Here is a 25337-nt window from a genome sequence, read left to right as displayed (position 1 = left end):
CAATAAATTTTACCACTTTCAGCAAAAGTAGTTTGTCATTACAGGGGTGCACACAATAGTGATTTTTCAACCAAGCTATAAGTTTGTTGTTATGGACATGGATTTTCAAGGTTTTTTTTTTTTTCGCTGACGTGTCTCTTCTGACCGAAGAAGTAACTGAGTCTTAAAACCAAGCATGTGCATTCTACAACTACACGCTGGAACGTCATCCATATTATATGGATTGAAATTGATCAACTGTTGTCATACGAATTCTCTCTCTCAGCTTTCAGAAATATCCTCTATTGATTTGCAGTAATTCAAGGCATGCTAGAACCAGAAATGAAGGGGTATGAGAAGGGGTACGAAATGGGAATAAACTAGAACCACAATAAAGCACATTCTTTCTGTATATGGAAATGTTGTAGAAACTAGACAAAGAGATGTAGATTATAACATTACACAGAAATATCTGTTCAAAACATAACTCCTGCATCAGTTTTCCTCAAAGCAAAGTTACGTGTAGCTCAGCCTCTGAAATTCAAATGGGTTCAGGTTTTGAGACTGCTCAGTGCTACAACATACACTGTATATAGGACAAGAGGACGCGGGTGACATGTCCCTTTAATTATTGCAACCAAGATTTGCCTCCCGGAGCCCTCATTGTTCTTTCGCATTCCCAGATGGGATATCAAGTGCATATCAATGTCGTCACGGCAACCATCCGTGGGCCTAAATTTGGCATCGCCTTGGCATCACTTGCAGAGAGCGATTCTTATCAGTGCTCCATCACTGGTCTTTAAAGGTGTCATGTCCTCCATCGGCACTCGGCTTCCTCGAAGACCAAATTTTTGTTTCAATCTTCTTCGAGTATCTAGCGTTGTGCATCGGCTCTGTAGACACTGACTGTCAAGAGGTACATTGTACTCATTTTATACGTGCTATGTCATGCTTGTATCGTGTTGTCTATCCCATGACCTTTAAGAGCCACAGGCCTACATTAGTATTGTGAACTGCAGCACAGTGTGAACTGCCGCCCACTTTGTGAAGAGAAATGGCAACTTTCTGCCACTTTTGCTGAGTGCTTTCAAGGTATACCATCCTGTTGCCTTCAGATTGATATTCATACGTGCTGCTTTTTTTTCCCCCTTTGTTATATACTCATCGAGACTGCCATGCCACTCCTACTCTGTTGGTGATGACAGTTTCCTGTGTTGACCGTGCTGAGTAGTGTAGTGCGGGTTGTGCTATGTTCTGTTGATGGCATGAGACAAAAACTATGGGACCGGACATTGCCTTTTTTCCTCATCATACTCATCAAATTCAACATATTTTCTCTTTACTAGCATAATGAAAGAGCACTTGACTCTCCTCTTCCAGAAAGCAGGGGAATAGTATTAATATTAGAATATGTCAGTAACGAATCAGTGGAATGTGTGCTTATCGTGAAAAGTGAAATTTTGTGGAATGCTCCTTATATCTTCATCATATTGTTACAAGTCCATAATGACATCCATGAACTGTAGTAGTCTCCTTATCCAGCGATTAAGGCACTGATACTTTAAAAATTCATAACCTTGGAATCGATAGTCTGATTTTCCTCAAACTTTCATTATAGAATGGGTAGCGAGAATCCTGCGATCTCATTGGTCGAATGCTATGTGTTTATTTATACTGGCGGCTTACTGAGTCACAGTGGTAAACATGTTATCGCGCACTTGTAGCAAGACTATGCGCACTTGTAACAAAGGTTCGTGCATTAAGCAAGCGTTCGCGCACTCAGTACGAGACGCCTATTGGCTAAAAACTGATGCATGGTTCTGAGGAGAAACCATGCGTCCAGTAAAAACTGATGCATGGTTTTCGGGCTCTCGTCTATGGCAAGCCAAAAGGAAATGCATCCAGTAAATTTGTCATTGGGTAACACGATAGAAAAATGGGTTTTTGGCAAGAAAATTACCCATTCTGTAAAACAGATGACGCCCATGTCTTTTCGTGCGTCAGTCGGAATATAGTGTGCATGCGGTAACTATGGAATTTAGCCTAAACCCACTCGGCTTCGCCTCGTGGGTTAAGCATTCCGTAGTTACCTTATGCACACAATTCCGACTGACACACTCAGACCTGTGCGTCATTTGTATACTGACGTGTTCTACTAATGTTGCTGCTTTCACTCAATCCACATAAAATATTTGGTTTTTTGGTTTCCTTTAAATCTTGCAAGGCTCCGTCCACTTGCTACACTGCAAGGCAGTCAGCCCGATCAAGACTTGATAGGCCTACAAGTGAGCGTGGTGTGAAATCTACAATACAAGGAAGCATACACTCATCATACCCTCCCCCTTCCTCATATCATGTCCCGTCTGGTTTAATAGGATGCCATCGAACATCAAGGCACAGCCGGCATAAAAGGGTTACCCGTAGGATGTGGGCACTCTATTCAAGATGGTCTGTCTCAGTGTGTCTACTGGGTCACCTTTATTGGTGAGTCAGCCAGCAGTGAGCAATTACTAATATTTCCTCATTTCCCAGGTTGTCAAATACCTTGCTCTCAGGAAAGTTTGGTTGAGGGGGAAATTTGGGGGGGGGGGGGGGAGCGCTCTGTAGGGAGAAGGGAGGGGGTTGGTGGTGGGGGTAGGACAGGAATTGAGGATTTACAGTAATAGCAGTGTGGGTAAAGTGTGTGTGATACTCTGCAATATTCAACTGATGGATAGTTTTTTTGTTGATGAATTAGAGTGTTCTTGTAAGGAGTGAGTGTCCCCTCCTGTCATTGTATTAGTAGCCAGCATTTGGGGGGGGGGGGGGGGGGGGTGGACAGCAAACACAGCGCAAGTTATGCACATTTAGCCACATGAAAATGCATTTCGACTACACACACCAAACCACATGTATTTTCAGGTTTGTGTTTACACTTTATAATTTGATAGAATGACATGCACACACCTTCATTACATGACACTGCATTAAACAAAAAATAAACAAACAAATAATATTCCTCCAGCAAGCCAGTTTCTAGCTTGGAGTGCAAGTTTCAGCCAAAACGGATCACTCTTGCTTTGTCAGAAATTTGCCAGGTTAACTTGAAATGTCTCATTGCTGAATGGGATTTGGTCATGATAGCTTCATGCATGTGATTTTGCGTGCATACCACATAGTCTTTTGGTGTGCAGAAGTACCGGGTACACTTTCTTCTGTGTCAACTTCACTTGACACAGAAACTGTTTCTTGAACAATGATGAGAGTAACTACATAGGAAAGCGGGGGGGGGGGGGGGGGGGGGGGGGGGGGATAAAGAAAGTTGTGATGAATTAGACAAATGAAGTCACCTGCTACATTTGATATGTCGGGTTTGTTTCTTTGAAACAGAATCAGTGATGCTCTGTTCGTCCTTCGTTTTGTGAAGTAGAAGCATCTGCCATTTTCAGTGTACGAAGGTGTTCATTGATACATTCTCAAACCACCCTTGATATAGTAATCTGATAAGAAATGATAGAGAGAAAAATTATGCAAATCATCACTTTCATCATTGTCATTATTCTTGCTCCTTCCATCATCATTCAATTCTTACATGTTTAAAAGTGCAAGCAGGAAACAGACTTATGGTTGCTTGTGTGTGATGAGTAGCAACTTATGTCCCTGAGAAACAGTACGATGATGGTACTGTAATTTAGTTTACACAGGCTCAGGAACACTGCTAGCAGGGCTCTACCTGAAATGATAAAGAGGTTTAAGTCTAGGTTTTCCATTCCCCCCCCCCCCCCCCCCCCACTTGCAGCAAATGTAAGGCTCTGTCACTTATCCTGGCCACATATGCATTGCACGTATGTTGAGCTCGCATGCATACTTTGGTTTCATTCTACTTGTACTCAAGGTACATATTGTAACTTGCAAGCGAACCCTCACTCTAAATGCTGGAGGATTCTGTTCAGCGGTCTATCTGTGAGTTGAGGGGAGAGAAGTTTTTGAGGTGATGCTCGCTCCATGATGCACTTTTCGTACCAAAATCTTGAGTAGAAATGATAACGACAACACAGAAATGATCGAAATTGTCTGTAGAGAAAGACCAGTGTGAACTTGAAAGGCGGAAAAGGTTACTCCTATAATGTAACATTGTGCAGGGAAAAGAAAGGGAAGGAAGAAAAAAAAAAAGTCCATGGTTCAAGGCTGGAAAGAGGAAGAAGAAGTCAGTGAATATCACAGTCATGGCCACAAAGGCAAGTGGCTTAAAAGGAATTCTTCCCACAGATATTGAATACAACACTGCATCACAAATGCAATTTTTTTTTTTTTTTTTGTAGCAGTACAACTACCTCTGAAGGTCATTGCATCAAAGATTCTAGTGTGCAGAATCTGTTGAGGATCAATTTGACCAAATGGAAAAGGGAAGGGACATTCAAAACAAAGCAAAAGAAGTGAAGAAGGACCGCCACTTGTACAGGTGAAAGCCTTTCTTTTGCTTTGATGCTGATTGATAGACAGATACGGTGTAGGGAGAGAGGGATAGAGAGAGAGAAGTGTAGGAGGCCATCGCATTGTAAAGGACTTCTATGTGATGACGGACTTTCAATATGTCAAAAGTCGACTTTGTCGGCTCGCACGTCACTGCCTTTTTTCTCTTTTTTTTTTTTTGCTTTTTTTTTACTGGACCGGAATAATTGAGCAGAGAATGGGGAAAGGGAGGAGAAAAAGAAATGAGGTGGGGGGGGGGGGGGGGGGGAGGTTGGAAAGAAACATGCCCAGAGGGATTTGCGTTACTGCTGTAGACAAAATTTCTTGCATTCGAGAGACAGCACACTCTGCAGATACAGCCTTGGTGCCAACGAGACTACTGCGCTAGTTGACATTTGCCAAGGCAGTTCCAACTCATTCGCACTGCGTTCATTACCGTCAAAATGGTTAAATTCAGATTGTGTTTCCCCTCTCCAATTCAGGCGCCACATGCTCGAGATATGATTTTTTATTTTTTTTTTTTCTGCTGAGAATGGTGATGGTGTTGGTATTGGATGATGTAATCTTATGATCCGTACATCTCTCATGTGTGTGCCGCACACTCCCCCACCCCCCTCCCTCTCGGCCCCCCCCCCCCCCCCAGCCCAACCCCCCTGGCCCAACCCCAAGTAAACCATTGCACGAGTCCTCTTCTGCCTTTTCTGTGTTCCTCACAGACCAAACACTTCCAACCCTGGAGCCAATTTCGGGATGTGACATTTACATTGAGTCCTCTGTCTCCCCCTCCTTTGCTTTTTTTTTGTTTCTTTTTTGTTTTTGTTTGTACGATGAAAGTAGAGACCGCCACAGAACCTCGAAATGCCCCAGATGTGCGCCCTCCCCTTCTGATTCAGAGTTGCGTAAAGTAATGTGGTTTGTTAGCCACCTCATGGAGTGATGAAAAGAAAGAACAGTGTGAAATGCCTCCCCGGATACCATTGCTACAAAATGGGTCATGCAGCGGTGAGCTGTCAAAGTCCACTGTGTAGTCTTCTTGCCTGAATGGTTTTGATGTCAATGACAGTTTAACTGCAAGGTGGGGGATGGTGAATAGAATTATGATAATTGTATGTTAATCACAAAGTTGTTATGTTCATGTGTGTGTGCTACGTCAATATGCTGTGATTTGAATTAGATCAGAAGTAATCAGTATTAATGGTACCTTTAATAGTTGTGAAGATTCTCATAAATCTTGTCCCACAAATCACATTGCTCTCGGTTAATATTCAGATGTATGTGTATGTGACCATATCAACTGTTATGAGTGCCTATTAAAACCACTATTGTTCTTCCTGCTGACAGCGGAGATGCGATATCCTGCAAAATAAATATTTGTACAGTGGTTGTGATGAATGTAATTTCCTACTGTGAGTGTGCAGTATCATTTACAGCATGTCATGGCAAGCATTTTTCCTCTTTATACGACTGGCTTTTTTTCCTTAATGCAATGGCCTCCAACAGACATTTACCCGAACATTATAGCGATGGGCTTCCCAGCTGAAAACCTCGAAGGCGTGTACAGGAATAAGCTTGAGGACGTCGTCAAGTAAGCATTGAATAAGAGTGGGTGTGAGGGAGGAAAACGGGTGAACAGAGCAAATTTCAGGCACACTTGTTTCTTCGCTTTTCCTGCACATTCAGACTAATCCATCTACGATTGTCGTAGAATTGCTCAGTCATTTTCGGATTTGAATTCAGCGTGCAGTTGGTCCACATTGGTTGCCTCAAATCTGCATGGTACTATGACATCTTTTGTTTATGATTCCTAGAAAAAAAATAAAGAAATTATTATATCTAATTATACAAATGTTGCATGACTGTATACATATAATGTATGCATGCATTTAAGTTGTTATTCTTGATGTGGCATTTAATGTGTGTGTATGGAAAGTGTTTCAACAGCTACCATCTTCCACTTTTTGTTAATTGGTGGTGTAGACAAAAATGTTAAAATTCAAGGGACTTTATAATCCAACATTTTAGTGAATAATTCTTTATTTCAAAATCAACTGGGAAAAAAAGCATGTATATTTCATGAGGAAACATTGATAGCGTCCATATTAAGTGAACTTTTTTTTCTCCCTCATTTTCAGCAGGAAGTGGATAAAGATAAACTGTTCTCGTGTCAATTTTGTTCTTGTTTCTGATCGCAGGTTTTTCAATGAAAAGCATGGAGAGCGATACAAAGTATACAATTTGTAAGTATATAATATTCATTAACTATGTGACTTATTGTAGAATACATACATGTATTTACGCATGGAATGATCTAGTAGTGTCCTAGTTCTAAACTTAACTAACAACATCAATAACAACAACAATACAACCTTAAGTCAAGACTTTTCTGTCCATTTTGTTGGATGAATATCCATTATATGAATGTGCTAAAGAAACTGTGTTGAAAGATGAAGTGGTCAGTATGAGAATTACAAACTGAAGCAAACAGTGATGTCAAGAACTGATTATATACTGATGTCTATTAAGGAGGATTAAAAAAAAAAGGGTATGTGAAGATCTTGTCAAATATGTGGAAAATGTCCCTGATAAAGAAACAGTACTTTTACAGAATGCAGGCATAGATATGAACATGTAGGACTGCCTGTAACGACTTGCCTCTCCTATGACAGCAACCATGTGAAGATTGTGATCTGCTTCCAGGGTTTACTGTGTACGCCATATATTTCGCGAGTCTAAATTTTCACGAATCGGGAATTCCCGACGATTTCGCGAGTGGTTAAATTCGTGATCATGGAGTCCTGTACTGAACGGAGAAATGTACACGCATACGTCAAATCCACATCGGGATCAGAGACAGTATTTTCGCGTGTCATTAATTTTCGCGAATGCACCTGACACACGAAATTTGCAAAAATAAAAACCTGGTGAAATATTCGGCGTATACAGTATTGCACCAGTGCACAAAGATAAAGATGAGGCGTGCTGTGTTAGCTTACATTCGTATTGTAGAGGACTCCCTTTCACTTTGGAAGCAAATTATCACAGGCATGATATTCTGTAGATTTCAATCTGATTTCAGATTTTTTTTTTCTCATGTCTACACACATTTTGCTTTTTTCCATGTATCAAAATCACCTGAAAATTTTTATATCCGATTTTTTTTTCTACAAACCTCAATATCATCCCTGTATCAACTATTTGTGTTCATTTTCTTCACTCTAGATATTGTACATAGAGAGGTTGTACATCACTGCAGGATGTTTTTTTTTTTCTCCCAGTGGGCCCTTTATAGACTCATTTTAATCTTGATCACATAATGCTGTAGGTGCTGAATATTTTTTAAAGGATTTTATTTTCGCAAATTTTTGCGAGTAAAAAAAAAAAGATTGTTAATTAAGATTATCAACCCATGAAAATATTGACATGCCTGTCTATATGAACGCCTATACTGAAATTATCTTGCAACCCCTGATTTGCTTAATATGTGCCCACAAAATATTTAGCATAGAGTACAGTATTTGGAGTAAAAACAGCACTCACATTGTCAAGTGTCAAGACCACAAATATTCTGCAGCTTAAATACCAGGAACAAATGAAAAAAAAAAGTCAAAAGCTGCTGATGACATGCTTTCATCACTTGACCTATGACCTTATTTGAAAGAACACGCTGTAGTGAAACTTTCGTCATTTATAGTGCAGACAGAACTCCAAGAGAAATTATGCAAGATATATCAGCGAATAAGATCTTTCAGCCTGACCAAGATAGCAACGTACACAACTGTAGATGTGATGCCCACTGGCCATAAACGTCACATACAGAGAGCAAAGCGAGGCCTGTCCCTTTTGCATTTCCTTTGTTGCCATGGTCACGATGTTCCATTTGTTGTGCCGTGCTCAGCATACCTTTAGCAATGTTCAGGTAAAAATTGTCATAGGTGGCATTCAGGGCTGTGTGTTGGGCAAGGTCTGGAGTGGGTGGGTAAGAATGAAATATGCAGAATCACCAGCCAGTTGTAAAAAAAAAAAAAGAGAGAGAGAGAGAGAGAAAATGGGCATAAAAAGTCCATTGTGCCTCGCAGCCCTGTAGACCACAAGAACTTATATGAAGAAATAACTTTTCAATACAGACGCCAAATGAAAAATGTGGCCAGTGATTGACATGTTTCTAGTCTCATCTGACATAATGGGGCCGTATACACTTGAATATATGACAAATCGTTCTGGTTATCACAGATCATAAAACTTTTCTGGTTATCACAAATCATAAAACTGTTCTACAGTGATACTTTATGACTGTAAAATGAAAATCAGTCCTTACAATGAAGAAGAATGCAATTTAGAAACTATTGAGCAGCTTCTGAGTATTAAAGGAAGACAAATTCCTCTACACAGACCAACCTCAACCAGAAGCCTGAGAAGATTTCTTTCCATACCTAAAAGAAGGAGAGACCATCTATGTTACTATGTAGCTTGCTTCATAATAGGTCACCAGCAATTTGTGAATTGAAAGCTGGATCAAATAGAATTGTCGGACTATGGCAGAGCCTTTGGTGTGGAGTTGTGCAAGGGAAGCCTTCTCTTCCGGACTTTTACAACACGAGGGCAGAAGTGAAACAAGTTGAGAACTCAACATGAAAAACATTAAATCTCTCATGGGTGTTAACTTCAGAGAGCTGTAAAAGTGTTGCTGTCAATGTGTATGAAATATGTGTATGTGTATTGGGGGGGGGGGGGTGGAGGGTGGAATTGCAACAAATGTGAGACCAAGGGAGGGAAGCAGTGCTGCTTGACTTGGTCGTCTTCTTGTGGCAGCAAATCAAAACTTGCGTGGGCGTTAGTATTGGGTCGTGAGTTGCGAGGCGATGCTCTGCGAGCGAAAGCTTTTGTGTGTCGTATCAAGATGCTGCTTAGCTTTCATTTGTTACTGTGCATCTTGTGTATGTGTGTGTGTGTGTGTTTACATGTAAATGTGCGTGGGAAGTATCCCATGCTGCTTGCAGCTGCGATTGACTCGGCTTCCTCCTGCTACACTTACCTTGGATCTCCCACAAATGCATTGAGTTATAGTCAGGTATGGATTCATCTTTGTCCAGGGATATGAAACTCAAACACATGAACATGCAACAGCAATACCCTGGTAATAATGCTTCTGGTGGCAGTGTCTCTGCGTGGGGGTGGGGGAGGGGGAGGACGTCGCTGAAACACATCCTTGATGCTAATGATTGTGGCTCCATTATATTTGCATTCAAAGTTAACTCCGATCATTTTGTCTTTGTTGTTCCAGGTTGGAAAAATTGTTGTACTCACAGTATGAATGTAGATAATAATGATCAAGGAACACCACCATGGATAGTTGTGATGTATAATAATTACTTTTGGTTTGTTTGGGTGTATACATTCTTTGGAATGGTAAATGATAAGCCAGGTGAGGTACATTGTATCCCTCGTGGGGATTTCCAAAGGAGGCCAATCATATTTGTTCACTGCTACTCAGAATAGTGCCTGAGATGAAAGACTGATGAATGAAAGATGATATGATATAAAGTTTTTTGGTAGTACATTAAGTTGTTTTTGCAGATCACACTCAAAGTGTCAAGTAGCTTTATATAAACATACAATCATTAACTGTGCACACAACACATTCAAAGATGATGACCCCGTAGAAAAGCGCAATAGAAACTTTCAGACATTTCACATTGGGTGCTACAACAGTCATGAATGCATAGAACAGTATACCCCCCTGGTTTCATTCTTCCAGTTACGTGGGATATCGAAAGTGGCAGTTTGGTAATTGCAAATGTGTGTGTTAAAAAAAAAAAAAAACAGAAAAAGAGAATGTGGCACAGTTCATTCCCTTTGTTGAGTAGGTGAATTGAAAAGGAGCAAATCAAAAGTCAAACCCCTTCATTTCTGTTACCCCCCCCCCCCCCCCCCAAGCCAGTTATGGAGTGCCTATCCTAATGCTCGGGAACGAGGAGTTGTCATGTGTGACTATGTCGTCATTCAGTGACTGTATGACGGAAATATTATGCCATTTCTTGGGGGAGGGGAACAAGATTTAAAACCTTGATGATGATTATGGCAGTAGATCACACAGGACAGGCACTGTCACACAATGAACTGTATCACTGTATGTCATTGGTATGGAAAAAAAAATTATTGATATTACCCATTTATCACACCCCCCCCCCCCCCCCCCCCGCCAATGCACATGCACACATGGGGTTGATAGCAATTAAAGAGTATATCTCTATTATGTGGGTTGTATTATTATGCCCATAATGGACAGATAAACTGGTGACATTGGTATCATGTACAACTGTATTCATGTATCCTTTATCAGTATGTATACCTGCTGGATGAAATATCGAATATTATATTCCACATACTAAGAATGTTGCAATAGGATTGGTCCAGAGCTGATCACGTGATGAAGCGTAGTTTTGCCCATCACATCACCTGAGAAGAAAAGTTCGTTACACTCTATGTTGATAGTCTCTTTTGTTTCGCTGATCTCCACACAGTCCACACAGTCCACACAGTCCTAAAGCAAGATGAGTACGCGCGAAATAAAAGTGCGTTGCACTGTGGACTATCATGTGACCTAGGTCACGTGATAGTACACAGTGCAACGCACTTTCACTTCTGTGCCGCGCGGTGCGCGCAGCAAATTCATTGTTTTGTCATCTACGCGCACACGTAGCCTAAGCCCTAACGATACCTATAGACAGCTAAAACGGCTTCAGATGTGGAATAAAATGGGAATTTCTAGAACCCTTGATGTGGAATATAAAGCAAATAATCAACTTTTAGTTTCAGGCAATGAGACAAACTATCACTTCCTCGGCGATCTGAATGTGTACGCCATCTTTCCTCAGCTGTGCTTCGGAAAGATAGCTACATCCAGATCGCCTCGGAAGTGATAGTTTGTTCCATCACCTTCACCAACGTTGATTATGTGCTTATTAGCTATATTTCTTTGGTATGATATGTCTTGTATCACAATGTCAGAATAGGCACTATGCGAATACATATGTACATGTATAATATCACTCAAATCGTTCCTAAGGATCTGTCTTGGCATCTATTGCTTCCCCCCCCCCCCCCCCCCTTCCTCTATCTCCAGATGCAGCGAACGTAATTACGACACCACAAAGTTCTACAACAGGGTGGCCCACTACCCGTTCGATGACCACAACCCGCCCAGGTTGGAGCTCATCCGGCCCTTCTGCGAGGACCTGGACAACTGGCTGGGGGCCGATGGGGCCAACGTGGCCGCGATACACTGCAAAGCGGGCAAGGTGAGTCTTAAAGGGACTGTACAGTACTGGTTGAGGTGAGGATTCAGCTTGTGACGCTCTGCGAGATATTTAAAAAACCACTCTATGAAATGTCAAAGAGCATACAATTCTAAGGGGAATCAAAAGTTTATTTGATGAAAATCGGTTTTTGAAATGACTGAGATATCCAAAGACAAGGTAAAAGAGAGACATACTAATGAAAGTCGTGGCCTGTCAATTGTATTATGATAGGATAGGATATAAGCTGTTTTGGTTATCTCAGCCATTTCAAGACCAATTTTCATCAAATGAATGCAGAATCCTTCTTGGAATTACATGCTCTTTGATATTTCATAAGAGGTTTCTCATCTCACCAGAAAATGTTATAAACCTGACGTTAGGTCTCGAACGAAAACGCACGATCCCTTTAAGGGTGGCTGTCTCCCTTATACTGAAGGTATCCAGGCTTGGGCCTTCTCGCAGTATACAGTTGCAGCTGAAGGTGACTGCATTGGTTTAAGTAGTTTCTGTCTTTTTTCTTACCACTGAAAAAGAAGAAACCTGTCCTTGAAAGCAAAGATTTTGCCTTTTGAAGAGTCTATTAAGCAGCTTTGAGGTAACATTTCAGAAGAAAAAAATACGCACACACACACACACACACACACACACCACTACAACAATGGAAAAATCATAGAGCACAAAATGAGAGTGTTGCATCAAATGGCAGAAATAGATATCTAAAGATAAGGACCTGACGTAAAGGAGAGAAAGTAAAAGGAAACTCAAACCATTAAGTAACTACAAATCAATCAGTACCGAAGAGAAAGCCTCCTGCTACTCTGGGCTACCCTTGTGCTAGTTGGATATTTGCTTGGAATGGCGTCAACTTCTCAGTCGAATCTGGTGGTATCTTCAGCTTGGATCAGAGCAGAGCATTTCTCCCTCAGCTCTCCTCAATTCACCCCTCCTTCCCATGCGGTCTGTCGAATGGCACGGAGCGCGCAACAGGTACAACTTGAAAGAGAGAAAGAGAGAGAGAGAAGAAAAAGCAGTGTTGGTATGGTTTACACTCTCTGACTGTGATGTTGAGCTCTTGGAGGTCATAAAAACCGTGAATGGCGCGCTGGGGCGAGTGAGAATGATTGCTTGAGTCACCCCGAACCGTGATCTGGTGGATAGGAAGAGATTCAATATCCCATTGTGCCCTGAGACACCTATCAACTCCTGACATGGAAAAAAAAAAAAAAAAATAAGAAGAAAGCTTGCAATTAGATCATGCCCAAGCTGTCCTGCGCGAGATTTGCCCTCATGTCTGGTGTGCGTTACCATTATTTTACTGGTAGAAGCATTACTGTAGCACTGGTCTGTACTCTCTTTGTTATCTTCATTACCATTATTGTACTTGTTGTTTTCTTCTGGCAGACCGTCATACCGGCATATCAGAACTGGGTCAAATTGATCATTAGGAATTAGAACTCGAGGAACATACTCTACGGGCATTCAGTTTTTATTATGGTTCTGATCAGATTTTAGTGTCAATTGTTTATATAATGCTGTATCATTTTTTTTTTTATCGATTCTCAGTAATGGATACGAGTCCTTTTCTTTTTTTCCAGGAGTAGTTAATCTTATGTTCATTATAAATTCTAAGTTATGGAGACCATCTATCAGTATCCAACTATTGTGTTTGTTTGTAAGATAATATTATCCCTTCAAAATGAGCAGTTAACCTGATTTGTGCTCACTTTAGTGGGTTTTTTATATAAAAGAGGAAAGGGAATAAGCAGAATTCAGATAAATATAAATACAGGTATATGGCTGTAAAATCTATTCTTTGTATTAAAAGGGCATGAATGAAAATAGAAATTTATATCTATTTGCATTTGTTTTTGTTTTAGTAATTTGTCATTCATGCATGGAGGACAATGAAGTTTATCTACCGGGAAAAAACAATGATCTAAGTGTAAGGTGCTTGCTTGTAAGGTGCTTGCTTGTGTATTGTCTATCTTATGAGGCATACACATCATCACTGAGGACTATTTTTATTTTCTCTGAAACATGCGTTGAAGATGAGTTGATTTGATGTCATCGTAAGTGAGAACATGCATTGCTCTTTCTTCACATTCAAGAAGAGGAACACAGATGATGTGCAACTTTCGAGTGTTACTGTCATTATTGGACGAGAAAAATAGGAGGTTATGCTCCAACCCCCCTTCCCTCCATCTCGCCCCATTGTGTAAACTATGTGGCATACCTTGGGAGTCAGCATTGCGCCCCACTCAGGAGAGATCATCCTTTTTTTTTTGGGGGGGGGGAGGCACATACAGTAGAATAGTGAGGGAGCTCTGGCAAGTGTGCCCGCAACCTGTCGACTTACTCATCTCTCTTTTGGCACAGTGCCCCCATGCTCCCCGGCAATATTTTTAGCCCCGCATTTTGCGCCGGCTACGGTGAGGAAGGCGACCCTGCGGGGGAAGTGCTGACGTGAGCGTCACTCTCGTGATTCACGGCAGTCACAAACCAGCTCCATGCCCCCACTGTTCGGTTTGCCCTTTGCCTGCGTGCGTCGTCGTGAGTACACCTGTGCTACTTGGCCGAGCAGCGTTCACAGACCTCGCCCAGGAAGAACAGAAACAGACGCGAAAACAAAACAAACCACAACACAGTAGACGTTGCGATGTCATAATTTTAGAAAGCAGAAGCCTGATTTAACACCGTATGAAGGTCTCTAAACTTACTCCCGCTTTCCACTTGGCTTTCAATTAAGCAGTGTACACATGTGTAATGAAATGTATGCATATGAAAAATAGATTCAACAGACCACCTGTACACCATATATTTGAATTTGCTTTATAGTTTTCTTTGCAAGTTTATTCAGTATGACCCTCAAACATGCTTGGGGTTTGCCAAAGACCAGCCATATCACTGACAGGCATGCCAATCAAATTCCTCATAAAGATATTGTATGTTGAAAGAAGATATTGTAGTATGTATTTCAAAAACAAAAGAGAGGATTACTTGAATGTGTCAGCGACGTGGTATATTAGTTCATAGAATCATATGTTATGTCAAGAACTAATAATGTTGATGAAATTATTTTAAAAAATAGAATAGGAACTGTATGGGAAAGGTCATTAACATCATGTATTGCAATTGTGTGGCAGCTTGCCTGTAATTCCACCTGTCGAAGAAATGATCTTTGGTTGTGCAAGAGACCATTTGTCGGTCCTAGCAAGGAGTAAACCACAGACATCACTCTATTCCACTTGCCATTTTTTTTCCCTTCCGCTGAATGGCTTTTCATTACTTAATTTAATCTTATGGTGTTTAAGCAAATTTGGCATTATTTGCAGCGAAAAGTTCACCATTTTCGCCACAAGGATTCGTCAGGAGCGGGAATGTGTGTAAAAAGTATCTATCAAAAGGAATGAATGTAATGTTGCACTCTGCAGCCAGGGTGACATATCTGCACCTGTCTATCGCACCTGCTGATGGGAGCTCAGGAGACAAAGTGGCATCAGGGCCCTGTTTTATGAAGAGTTGAAATTGATTTATAACTGATTTCAACTGTAAGTCTACGGCAGCATGTGTGGTAAGGAAATTTAAAATCGATTTTATCTAATAATAAAGATAATAATAAAAATAATAATAAAAATAATAATAATAATAATAAAAACAACAACAACAATAATAATAATAATAATAATGACAACAACAACAACAATAATAATAATAATAATAATGATAATAATAATAATAATGATAATAATAATATAATGATGATAATGAAAAAAACAATGATAATTAACAATAAGATTTAACACTTGTAATATACTCAGTACTGGTGTTTCTAAGTGCACCATTTCCTGAATTACAAAATAAACCAGGATTTACATTGGGAGAGAAAGAGTAAGAAAAAAACCACCTATACATTTGTGAATTTCAAACTGACACCAAAAGAACACCTCCTTTGCCTGACAACTAGGACAACTGTGACTTAAACTCACCAAGAAATTGAATGTTTGCAAAGAATCCAGTAATTTATTTTAGAAGAGAGGGACCATTACAGAAAAAGCCTGATCATCGTATCTCATTGTTTGTAATGAGATTCGCATTCTCTTTGGTACAGCCCCCCCCCCCCCCCCATTGATACAAAGTCCTAACTACGTCATATAATGCCTCGCACTGCGCCAGCATCTTTTAGACTTCTGGGTGTCATTGGTGACCCATGGTGCTTAAGGTCAAATAGTGATGGTGTTTAACTTGCCGAGGAGCCTGCTTGTTGATCGAAGAACTCGAAACATGAGTTGTAAAGTACTGACCTGCAGCACCGCAGGGACATGTTGGCCTAGGAAGAGACTGGAACATCAGTCTCGTGTCGCAGAGCAGAGAGTCCAACTCAATGCTGCGAAATTTCCTAAAACTTTCAGCTCTTTTAGGGCTTTGCGGCTTCACGAGCTCGACTGGGGAACGCTAGCAGCATGATTGGAAGACGACAACAGATCAATAGGGTGAATGTCATCCAAGACTCTGATCAGTAGAGAGTTGAGAGTGTGGCCGGCTCGATGGATGGGTTCATGAACGTGCTGCCTTAACCCAAGAGAATCTACTCCACCCATAAAGGCTCTAGGGAGGCTATCATTAGAATCATCTACAAGAACATAAAATCACCTATAAGACTAATGGGAAATGCTCATTAATCACAGCAACCTCTAGGAGAGTTGGAAAGTTGTTGAGAAGGGTGCTGTCGGAGGTGTCATTAAGTGTGGAGGGAGGGGGACGATAAATGCATTACAGTTTTAATAATGGACGAAGATGTCGAGTCGATTCTGAAATCCAGCAACTCGAGGGATAGCAAATCCTCACAAGTATTTTCAGTTCATCGAGCTGTAGATCTATAGTGAACAAAAAAAAAAAAATGCCACCACCTCCCGTAGACTTCTGTGATCTATGAATGAAATCATAATTAGGCAAACCAGAATTTAGTTGCAATGGATTGAAAAATTACCCTTCATCAATGTAAATAAACACTGATTATTCAGTGTTATACTAACAGCCATGATAGAAAGTTATGGGCTTTACATACTTGGGTTGGGCTTGAACCAATAACCCGATTGCTGGAGACAGGCGTCATATCTACTAGACTACCAAGTTTTTAACTTGCTTTTTTGTAGGTCCCATCGTATTTCTGCAGTATTTGTTCAACTTTAACTGTAATCTTGATATTAACCAGATACCATCATGGCTATCGTGTGCATATGTTTAGTTATTGTTGTTGTTTGTAATTGACAATTATGCTTATTTGTGGTCATATTACCTACAGTGTATCTCAATACAGAGCTATGAAGATTGAATGCATTTGATTTGAATTTTTACCATGATTGGTTTAATGTTGTCGGCCGATAGCAAGCTTGCAAACCCTCCTTCATACGGGTTTAGGTAATAGCTGGCAAAGCTGTCTGTTCAGCTGTTAAAAGAGCATTTGAATCATGAACATTCACCCAAACACAAAGGACAGAAACATCAATGACTATGAGGTGGCTAGAATAGATTGTTTCTATGATATATGCAGTGAAACAAAAGCATTTACTGCTGTGAATTTTACAAATTTACCCCCAGTGGCCAGATCATTCTCATTCATCTGCGTGCCTTTCACAAGTCTCTCCCTTTTCTGTTGCCATGGTTACATTGCTGCAGCTCGGCGTGGACGCCAAGCTCCGCGAGATGGGCCCCTCGTCGAAGCCCTACAAGCTCAGAAAACTCGATGAAAACTTTAATGCGGCGGTCTTTATAGGGGTATTAAATGTACTTGTATGTAGGTGTTGCTGTGCCACACGGGGATTCATTGTTCTCAATCTCACGATATCTTCCACTTCCAGGGGAGGACCGGGGTGATGATCTGCGCGTACATGCTGCACCGGCGGCTCTACCAGTCTGCAAACGAAGCCCTGGACTTCTACGCCTCAAAGCGGACCAAGAACAGGAAGGTGTGTATGTATGTATGTATGTCTGTACATACACTTATATATATCTATGTATTTATGTATGTATGTATGTATGTATATTTGTATGTGTGTATGTATGTATGGTGGAGCAAAAAAGCTAAGAGGTTCAGAGTGAAATAAAGAAATGGGCATAGCCATCAGGTCCTGTTCATTTGCAGGGTAATTCTAGACAGTCTTCCAGGAAAAAGGAAAGTAGTCTCTCATTGTCAGGGATGGCTGGCATCTCTTCCATTACAAATAACAAAGTGATCCCTACTATACAGATCAAAAGTGCTCACCGAAATTGCAAGTCATTTTGGAGACATTAGTGAAAATCTGAAATGTGAAACCGGAAGCTTGAGCGCGTACAGAATGATACTTAGATCGCTTGTACTTCGTTTTCATCTTCTTCTTGGGTGCAATTGCTCAACAATTGAAACCTATCAAATTTCAGATCCTATCGTAGCCTGGATATGGTGTTTTTGGGAGAGAGATTTTGTTGAAAGAGAAACTGGCGGCATTTTCTTCTTGACGGGTAAAGAGCATTATTACGTTTTTACTCGTGTTAAATCAAGAAGTTAGAGTGAAATTTGGTCAATGGAAAGGTAAAAGCTGTGCTGAATCTGGACTAAAAGTGAGGAAATGATGGAATCTGAAGTTTCACATTTTCCTTTTCCGAATCACACTTCTGGTGGTGACTGTATCATTGCTCGCTGTATGCGTGCGTAACTTTACCCGCTTTCACATTTTGTGTGCCATTTTGGTGAGGTTTCGTCTAATTTCACTCTCTTAAAGGGCGTGTACAGTTTTGGTCGAGGTGAAGATTTAGCTTTTAACGTTTTGCGAGATATTCAGAAACCATTCTATGAGATGTCAAAGAGCATGCAGTTCTAAGGGGTATCAAAAGTTTATTTGATGAAAATCGGTTTTGAAATGGCCGAGATATCAAAAAACAAGGTGAAACAAAGAGATCCTAATAAAGTTGTGGCATGTCGCCTTTTATTATTAGCACTTTTTTGGATATTTCAGCCATTTGGAAACCAATTTTCATCAAATAAACGTTGAATCCTTCTTAAAATTACATGCTCTTTCATATTTCATAAGAGGCTTTTCATTATCTCACTTAGGAATGTTCAAAACCTGAATCCCTACCTCAACCAGTACTGTACAGTCCCTTTAATAACATTCAACGTGAAAAAGTGTGGAATAACACTTTAATGTTGCACATCCCTCGTATATTAATGACTGTGTGGAAAGCAAAACCATAACAAAACTTGTACATCATAAACAGCAGGCACAGATATATGTCTATATAAAATGTGCTCACAAATATATCTATTTTTGTTGTTGTTGATAACAGAAGATCTATTTTTCTACTTTATTCATACAATAGTATCCAAATATTATTCCATTTCCTCGATCATATACAGGAAAAGGACAATTCTTGCATTCACATGTACAAGGGGGAAAAAATACATTCAGAACTGCCTTTTTCGCGGCATGAAATTTCCGCGAATTGCCACTGGCATTCAATGCATATAGTGTAGACAAGAACATTTGTGCGCATTTTAATTTTGCGAAAATTGGCTCTTTCGAAATTTGCAAAATTAAAATGGGCGAGATCATTTCCGGTTTTACAGTGTACCTGGTCCCTTCAGTATGAGTGGCAAAGGTTCGTCTGATCTAGATTTTTGTGGCAGATTCTCGCGAGGAAATCACAGATTCGGTCTGCTTTGCAATGAGTCATCGACATCATGTCGGCCATCAATCACTGTGAATGACACAAAGAGCGAGTTTATTGGCCCTTCCCACTGTGGGTGGAGCCAATGGTAATGGTCATATGCCAAGTGGTGAAACCCCCTCCCCTTCCCCCTTCCCCCTCCTCCCCCCCCCCCCCCCCCATTAATAAGATCATGGAAGCCATGAATGCCAGTTGAATGAGTTTCTGCTTTCCATGATCAACCAAGTTGCCAGTACGGAACAGACCCAAGGATGGGTGGATGGATGCCTTTAATCATCTTATTGTTCACAATTGCACCTCAGTCATTGAGAATGAATGCTTGATTCGTCAAAAACTGTTTCACATCATATTTTTAGGAAATTTGAACCGTAGTAACGGGAAGGAAAGTGGAAGTGCTTTTGCCTCGTGCTTTGGCCATGCATATGAAAGCCTGTGCTTGTGCCATGGAAATAATATTTAAAAATCTGTTATTCTGGCCCACATTCAAAGGACTATGTGCTGCACTTTGCGAAACTGACGAAATATGCTTGGAAAGACTTCGTTACTTTAAAACGTGTTCCCGTCTTTGCCTGTTTGTTGCAAAGGCGCAGATTTAGATTAAACTCCCTCTCACATACCTCCATTAAATTACTGGAAGCATTTAGGCCATGTTGCATTTGTAGTGGGATCAGCGAATAGTAGCTTTCATTGTCAATGGTTTGTTTACTGCCGGCAGTTTGCTGCAGACGAGCGAAATTAAGAGCGAGCGAGTGTGCTGAAATAGGGCAAGATGATTGTCGACATCCTGCCGTTGTGTTGGCCCACGTCCAAGGATTGTATCCCATATCCATTAGTCCCAGCTATAATCTACCCCGATGACCACAAGCTTGTATTAGTGACCTCACTTTGTTAGCAGTGCCAGGTAGAGTTGAACGCCCGTACAGTCGCAAGCTTGTCATCTAGAGAACCGTACGGGGTGTTCATTATGTGTGTATGTGTGTGTCTAAGCAGGCCTCTCTGTGTGTTTGTTGGTGTGTGTGTGTCTTTGTGGAACTTGAATTAAACCTGAATGAAATAGAGTCCTTCAGTTCTCTACTGATGATGCATCGCAGAGAGATGTACCGTTTGAAATGGTGTCCGACCTCGTTAACACTCTCCAACCTCTCAAACGTTGACTGTCGCAATGGCTCTTTCAGATGTCAAAGCGAGACAGTATGCATTATTGCCATTTTTGCAATAGATTGTGTGCTCATTGATGTAGGGTTGCCAGCTAATTTCATGTTTGATGTACATCTGTGCAATTCTCTCTTTCTCCCAATCTGTATGTGTATGCGATGACACAATAAAAGAAAGATGACAATACCTGGAGACAACCTTCCCCTCTCCAAATGAGATGGGGTAATGAAGTCACCACTTTACAAGCACCCCATTGACCTACCTTCAAAAATGTTACTATCAAAATATCCTCTTTTGGCATGAAATTAGAAATGTTGTATCAGAAGGCTGTTGTGTTGTAATAACCCAATTATAGTGACTTTTAGGCAAAGGGATAGTGCCTCCTTTAAGTAAGGACCAAAAAATGTAATTCTATGAATTGTTTTGTATCCAGACTGGAGGAAGAGTTGGAAGGTGGTGATGTCATCTCCTCAGCTTTGTTGCATATGTATATGTGGTGTCATCAATACCAACGATTTATAAAACTGTGAAATTTTGTTCATTTCTCCTGCCATGTCTCATTCTGATAAGACTTTTGCCATTCTGTATATTTGATTTTGCCCTGTGACATTGAAGTCATCCTGAATGTTCAAAGATACATGTATGTGAAGATGAAGCGTAGTTTTCAGGAGGGCTCAAAATTCATCTTTCACCATTTGGAATTTGCTGGTGATTATGCCATTGAAAGGGTCTACCAAGAAACTTGTCTGGCTGACGCGATTTGGCAGGATAATGAATTGTTTTGGAGTATTTTGAAACCAAGTGTGTAAAATGATTTAGATCATAGTATACACTGTACATCTTCAATTCCTTAAGAGCCCTCCCCTTTTAGTGGTGGATAGGTAGAACGTTACGTCATGATTGATCATGCTCTGGCAGTCGTATTTCCCAACAAGGTCAATTGGTTCACTCTCGCTCAGAAGATCAATGGATATTGCTTTGGGCTGATTTGTCAGTTATCAATTATAGATTTTGAAAAGTTATGTAGCAACCACTATCAGAAATATTTTCAGATTGCAATACAGTCAGTGTACCATTTTGCCTATTACATCACTTTTTATCATTAACCAACTGAAATTGTGTGATCACAGTATTATTTTACAGATTTCTTTATGCATATGTGTCCATTTAAGAACAAAAATCAACAGTTTCCGCAGGCATATGGAAGCTATGTTTAATCTATTAAGCACTTGAAGACACTATCAGAGAAAAGGCTGACCAACCCTCTTTCAAGCATGTTTCACTTCTATTCTCCGCCCTGCAGGGTGTGACGATACCGTCCCAGAGGCGGTACGTGGAGTACTACGGCGACCTCATCGTCAAGGAGCTGGAGTACAAGCCCACGACGCTCCTCCTCACGCGCATCGACCTCGAGACCGTGCCCTTGTTCAACAGCGGCTCGTGCGCGCCGGCGTTTGTCATCTACCAGCAGAAGGTCAAGATCTTCTCCTCACAAGCCTACGAGGTAATGGTGTCGGTTCTTTCTTGGGCGGAAGACAAACGAAAAGCCATCACAACTTGTCGATTAATCACTCTTCTCAGGGGTGTGTCAACTTTCCTTTGCGAGAGCCCACGCCCCAAAGTTATCCGATGCCGTGTTGCCATGTTTGAAATTTTACACCAGTAGTAACGGTTAAAAAAAAAAAAAAAAAATCATGGATGCACTTCAGTTGCACAACATGCACGTGCAGCTACTTACATTCTCTTTGACAAAAATGATACGGGTATTTGAGCACAGAGAAGACGCATGCTGTGGGTTTCATTTTCAACCTTCTTTTCAAATGGCATACGAGCAGAGACTCCCCTCTTATGGTTTCACAATATTCCTCTGCCCCGAGTTTGATGACCCGCAACATTGTACTGCTTTCGTCTTTTGCCTTTGTGCACTGCCAGCTGAGTTCTCACGTGGGGCACTTTAGACTCCTTTGGGATGCCATTTGCTGCATTGTGTAAAGATTTTCCTTCACTAGAAAAGACAACAAAGGGAGAAGCAAAAGTGTCATTCTATTAGATGTCATATATATCCATGTAAAAATGAACTACTGTTCAACAATGTGTCTTGCAGAGCGGCTTCTGGCAAAACCAAGAGTGATTATAACTGCGAAAGCAAAAGTTAACACTGGAAATTTTCTCATATTATTAGTGTACAGAGCGCTATAATGAAGCTGCCACTGTAACAATTTGTAATGGCGTCACAACTTGTACTTTGTACATGACATGAGTTCATGTGTTGTTTTCTTTCTTCCTGAAGCATTTAAGGATTTAATTATGTGACATTTATCCTTGACTATATATTTGAGAAATTATCATTGTGAGAAATTATCATTGTGAGCAATTTGAAAGCAAAATGTCCTGTAGCACAATGTCACAATGTGACATTGCCTCCATCCATTTCAAGCTTAATCGCTTATGATGGTGGTCTCCTGCATTCAATGATCTCTGTTGTTTGCTGAAAAATACTGTATATCTTATTTTATGTTTCTGTATATCTACATTGCTCAATGCAATCACCTATGTGTATCTATTTATGTACTGTTATCGATTTATTTCACTGCACTTGTTATTCTTTGTCTTTGTACTTTTTGAAGTTTGCATTCAAATTGCATCTGATTGAATGCAGAAATAAAAGCAAACAAACAAACATGCAACAATGTATTGTGTTGTCTGCTTGTACCCACTACTGATCACATTTGCCTCTAGCCTTTGGCTTTTTTTCCCCCTGACACATGTTACACTGTACATACATATTCTGTTTTTATGAGTATCAATAAAGTGAACTGAATTGAATTAAGTAATCCACTCCCCTCCATCGTTGATCCCCATTGCAGGTGTCAAAACGGAGGGAGAAGTTTGTGCGGTGCGAGGTGCCCCTGCCAGTGCCAATATGCGGGGACATCAAAATAGAGTTCTTCAACAAACCGAACAAGCTGAAAAAGGTAAACATCATCCCCCACCCCCATCCATCAGATGGCACTTGGTAAAGGAGTTCCCCATTTGGCCCCTGAATCACTATCTCCCAAACTTCTCCCCCCCCCCCCCCCCCCAGTTTTACCAGACTGACCAACCTGAGCAAAAATGGTTGTAAAATCAATTTTCCTAATACACATTTTTTTTTTTTTTTTTTTTGCACACAGATGATATGTTAAATAAGTGTATATAAGTGTATAATAAAAATCTCATAATCGCAAATTCTGATTAGTTGGTTCTGTATCATATGACATATTTGGTTTAGCAATGGATTCCATCGTTTCTCCCATTTTGCAGTGGACTATGGGAGTAAATTCTATCACAATGTTGTGCTTTTTTGACTGAAATTGGAAAGAGACCACTTCAGCTATTGTGCATATTGTCATGGAATTGGGTTCATCAAAAATGCCATTTTGAAGATTCAAAATAAAAATAGGATCGTAAATTGCAATATTTCAGTGAGCCATGCAGAGAGTAGAACATAGCAGCTGGCATCTGAATATTGAACTCTACAGAATTGCACAACATGTACAACACCAAAATACTTGTGTGGGGCAACTTTTCTGTAAGATGAAGCTAAAAAAAAAAAAAAGTTCCGGGTGTCCTCAGAATCAATCTTCTTGAATGGGCCAATATGATGCTATATGAGTAGATTGCCCTACTTGGAAACCTTGTAGATCTACACAAAGTACAACTACATGAAAACTGAAGCAATTTTGAACGAGCCAAGTACGATCATCTATCCCACACTACCAAGTCCTCCACGATGGTCACTTCCTGCAAATGATCCTGAACCAAGGGAGCAAGTCCTGTTAGGCTGTTACCGACTCGCCCCAAACTTTCGGTTTCAGTTTCACGAGGTGCTGTGATTTATGCGTTCATGACGTAGAACATGTTCGAAGCGGGAATGTCATGGACACGTTAGTCACTGGAGCACATGGAGTGCTAGTTTACTCTTGACCTTCGCAAGAAACACACCCTATTGTTGCTTCAAGAATGGCACGCGGTGGCACGTCACTGGTGTGACGCCACCTGATCATCTGCTCGGGCGGTACAAAATCTGTTCTTAGGACAATAGGAACAATAAAATTCTGTCCCCGTGATTTAGCATGTTCTGTATGCCTGCCTCTAGAAATACCCACATCCCTTCAGTGAATAACCACTGACTTGGCACGCTGTTCGTTGTGATCATCGTTCTTGTCTAGGCACACTGAGCGTGGTCAGTGACATGGTACATTTCATGGTCATTCCTCATCTTCTGTTAAAGGTAGGGAATCCCATTTGCATGCCTTAAATGAAGAGTTGTATAAATACAGTGGTATGTTGAAGAGAGTATCATTTTAGAAACTCCCATAAAGTATTGAAAGTGGAAGGTAACATTTAGTACATTTTTATTGACCGTTAGATTTTGAATTGAATTTTTTTCGGGGCTCACCAAAAATTCCAGTACATTACTAGGCTACCTTTGCAGACCCATGCACTGCATGTGTGTCCATCATGTATATTTTGTGAAGAAAGTTCATCAAAACTTTTAAACATTTCTATATACATTCTTGCCACACACTCTATATGTTATTATATCAGCTCTTATACTTTTAGATTTGTGTTTATAGATAAAAAAATACAGAAGACTGCAACAAAAAGGCTTAAGTGTGGCTGACACACAGAACTACTGAGTAGTTGAGTTTTGTGCATTTTTCAAATTGTAGATAACTGTTGACTTCCAAATTTCTCAGCAGTGGC

The 25337-nt window shown here is 40.6% G+C and overlaps 1 protein-coding gene across 1 annotated transcript in view; it reads left to right on the top strand.

Moving 5' to 3' along the window:
• The window catches only part of LOC139715792 (phosphatidylinositol 3,4,5-trisphosphate 3-phosphatase and dual-specificity protein phosphatase PTEN-like), a 61508-nt gene that overhangs the window by 27145 nt on the left and 9026 nt on the right, over nt 1–25337 (top strand). The window contains exons 3-8 of the mRNA XM_071627331.1: nt 5932–6016; nt 6624–6668; nt 11555–11729; nt 17588–17695; nt 21892–22092; nt 23456–23563. Coding sequence (XP_071483432.1) covers nt 5932–6016; nt 6624–6668; nt 11555–11729; nt 17588–17695; nt 21892–22092; nt 23456–23563 — 722 coding nt within the window. The remainder of the gene's footprint in view (nt 1–5931; nt 6017–6623; nt 6669–11554; nt 11730–17587; nt 17696–21891; nt 22093–23455; nt 23564–25337) is intronic.

The sequence above is a fragment of the Diadema antillarum genome, unplaced genomic scaffold (assembly GCF_040938485.1).
Source record: "Diadema antillarum isolate AM-2024a unplaced genomic scaffold, OU_Dant_1.0 scf00000055, whole genome shotgun sequence".
NCBI classification, from domain to species: Eukaryota; Metazoa; Echinodermata; class Echinoidea; order Diadematoida; family Diadematidae; genus Diadema; species Diadema antillarum.
The sequence above is the reverse complement of the archived record's forward strand: the minus strand, read 5'-3'. Positions and strand labels throughout refer to the sequence as shown.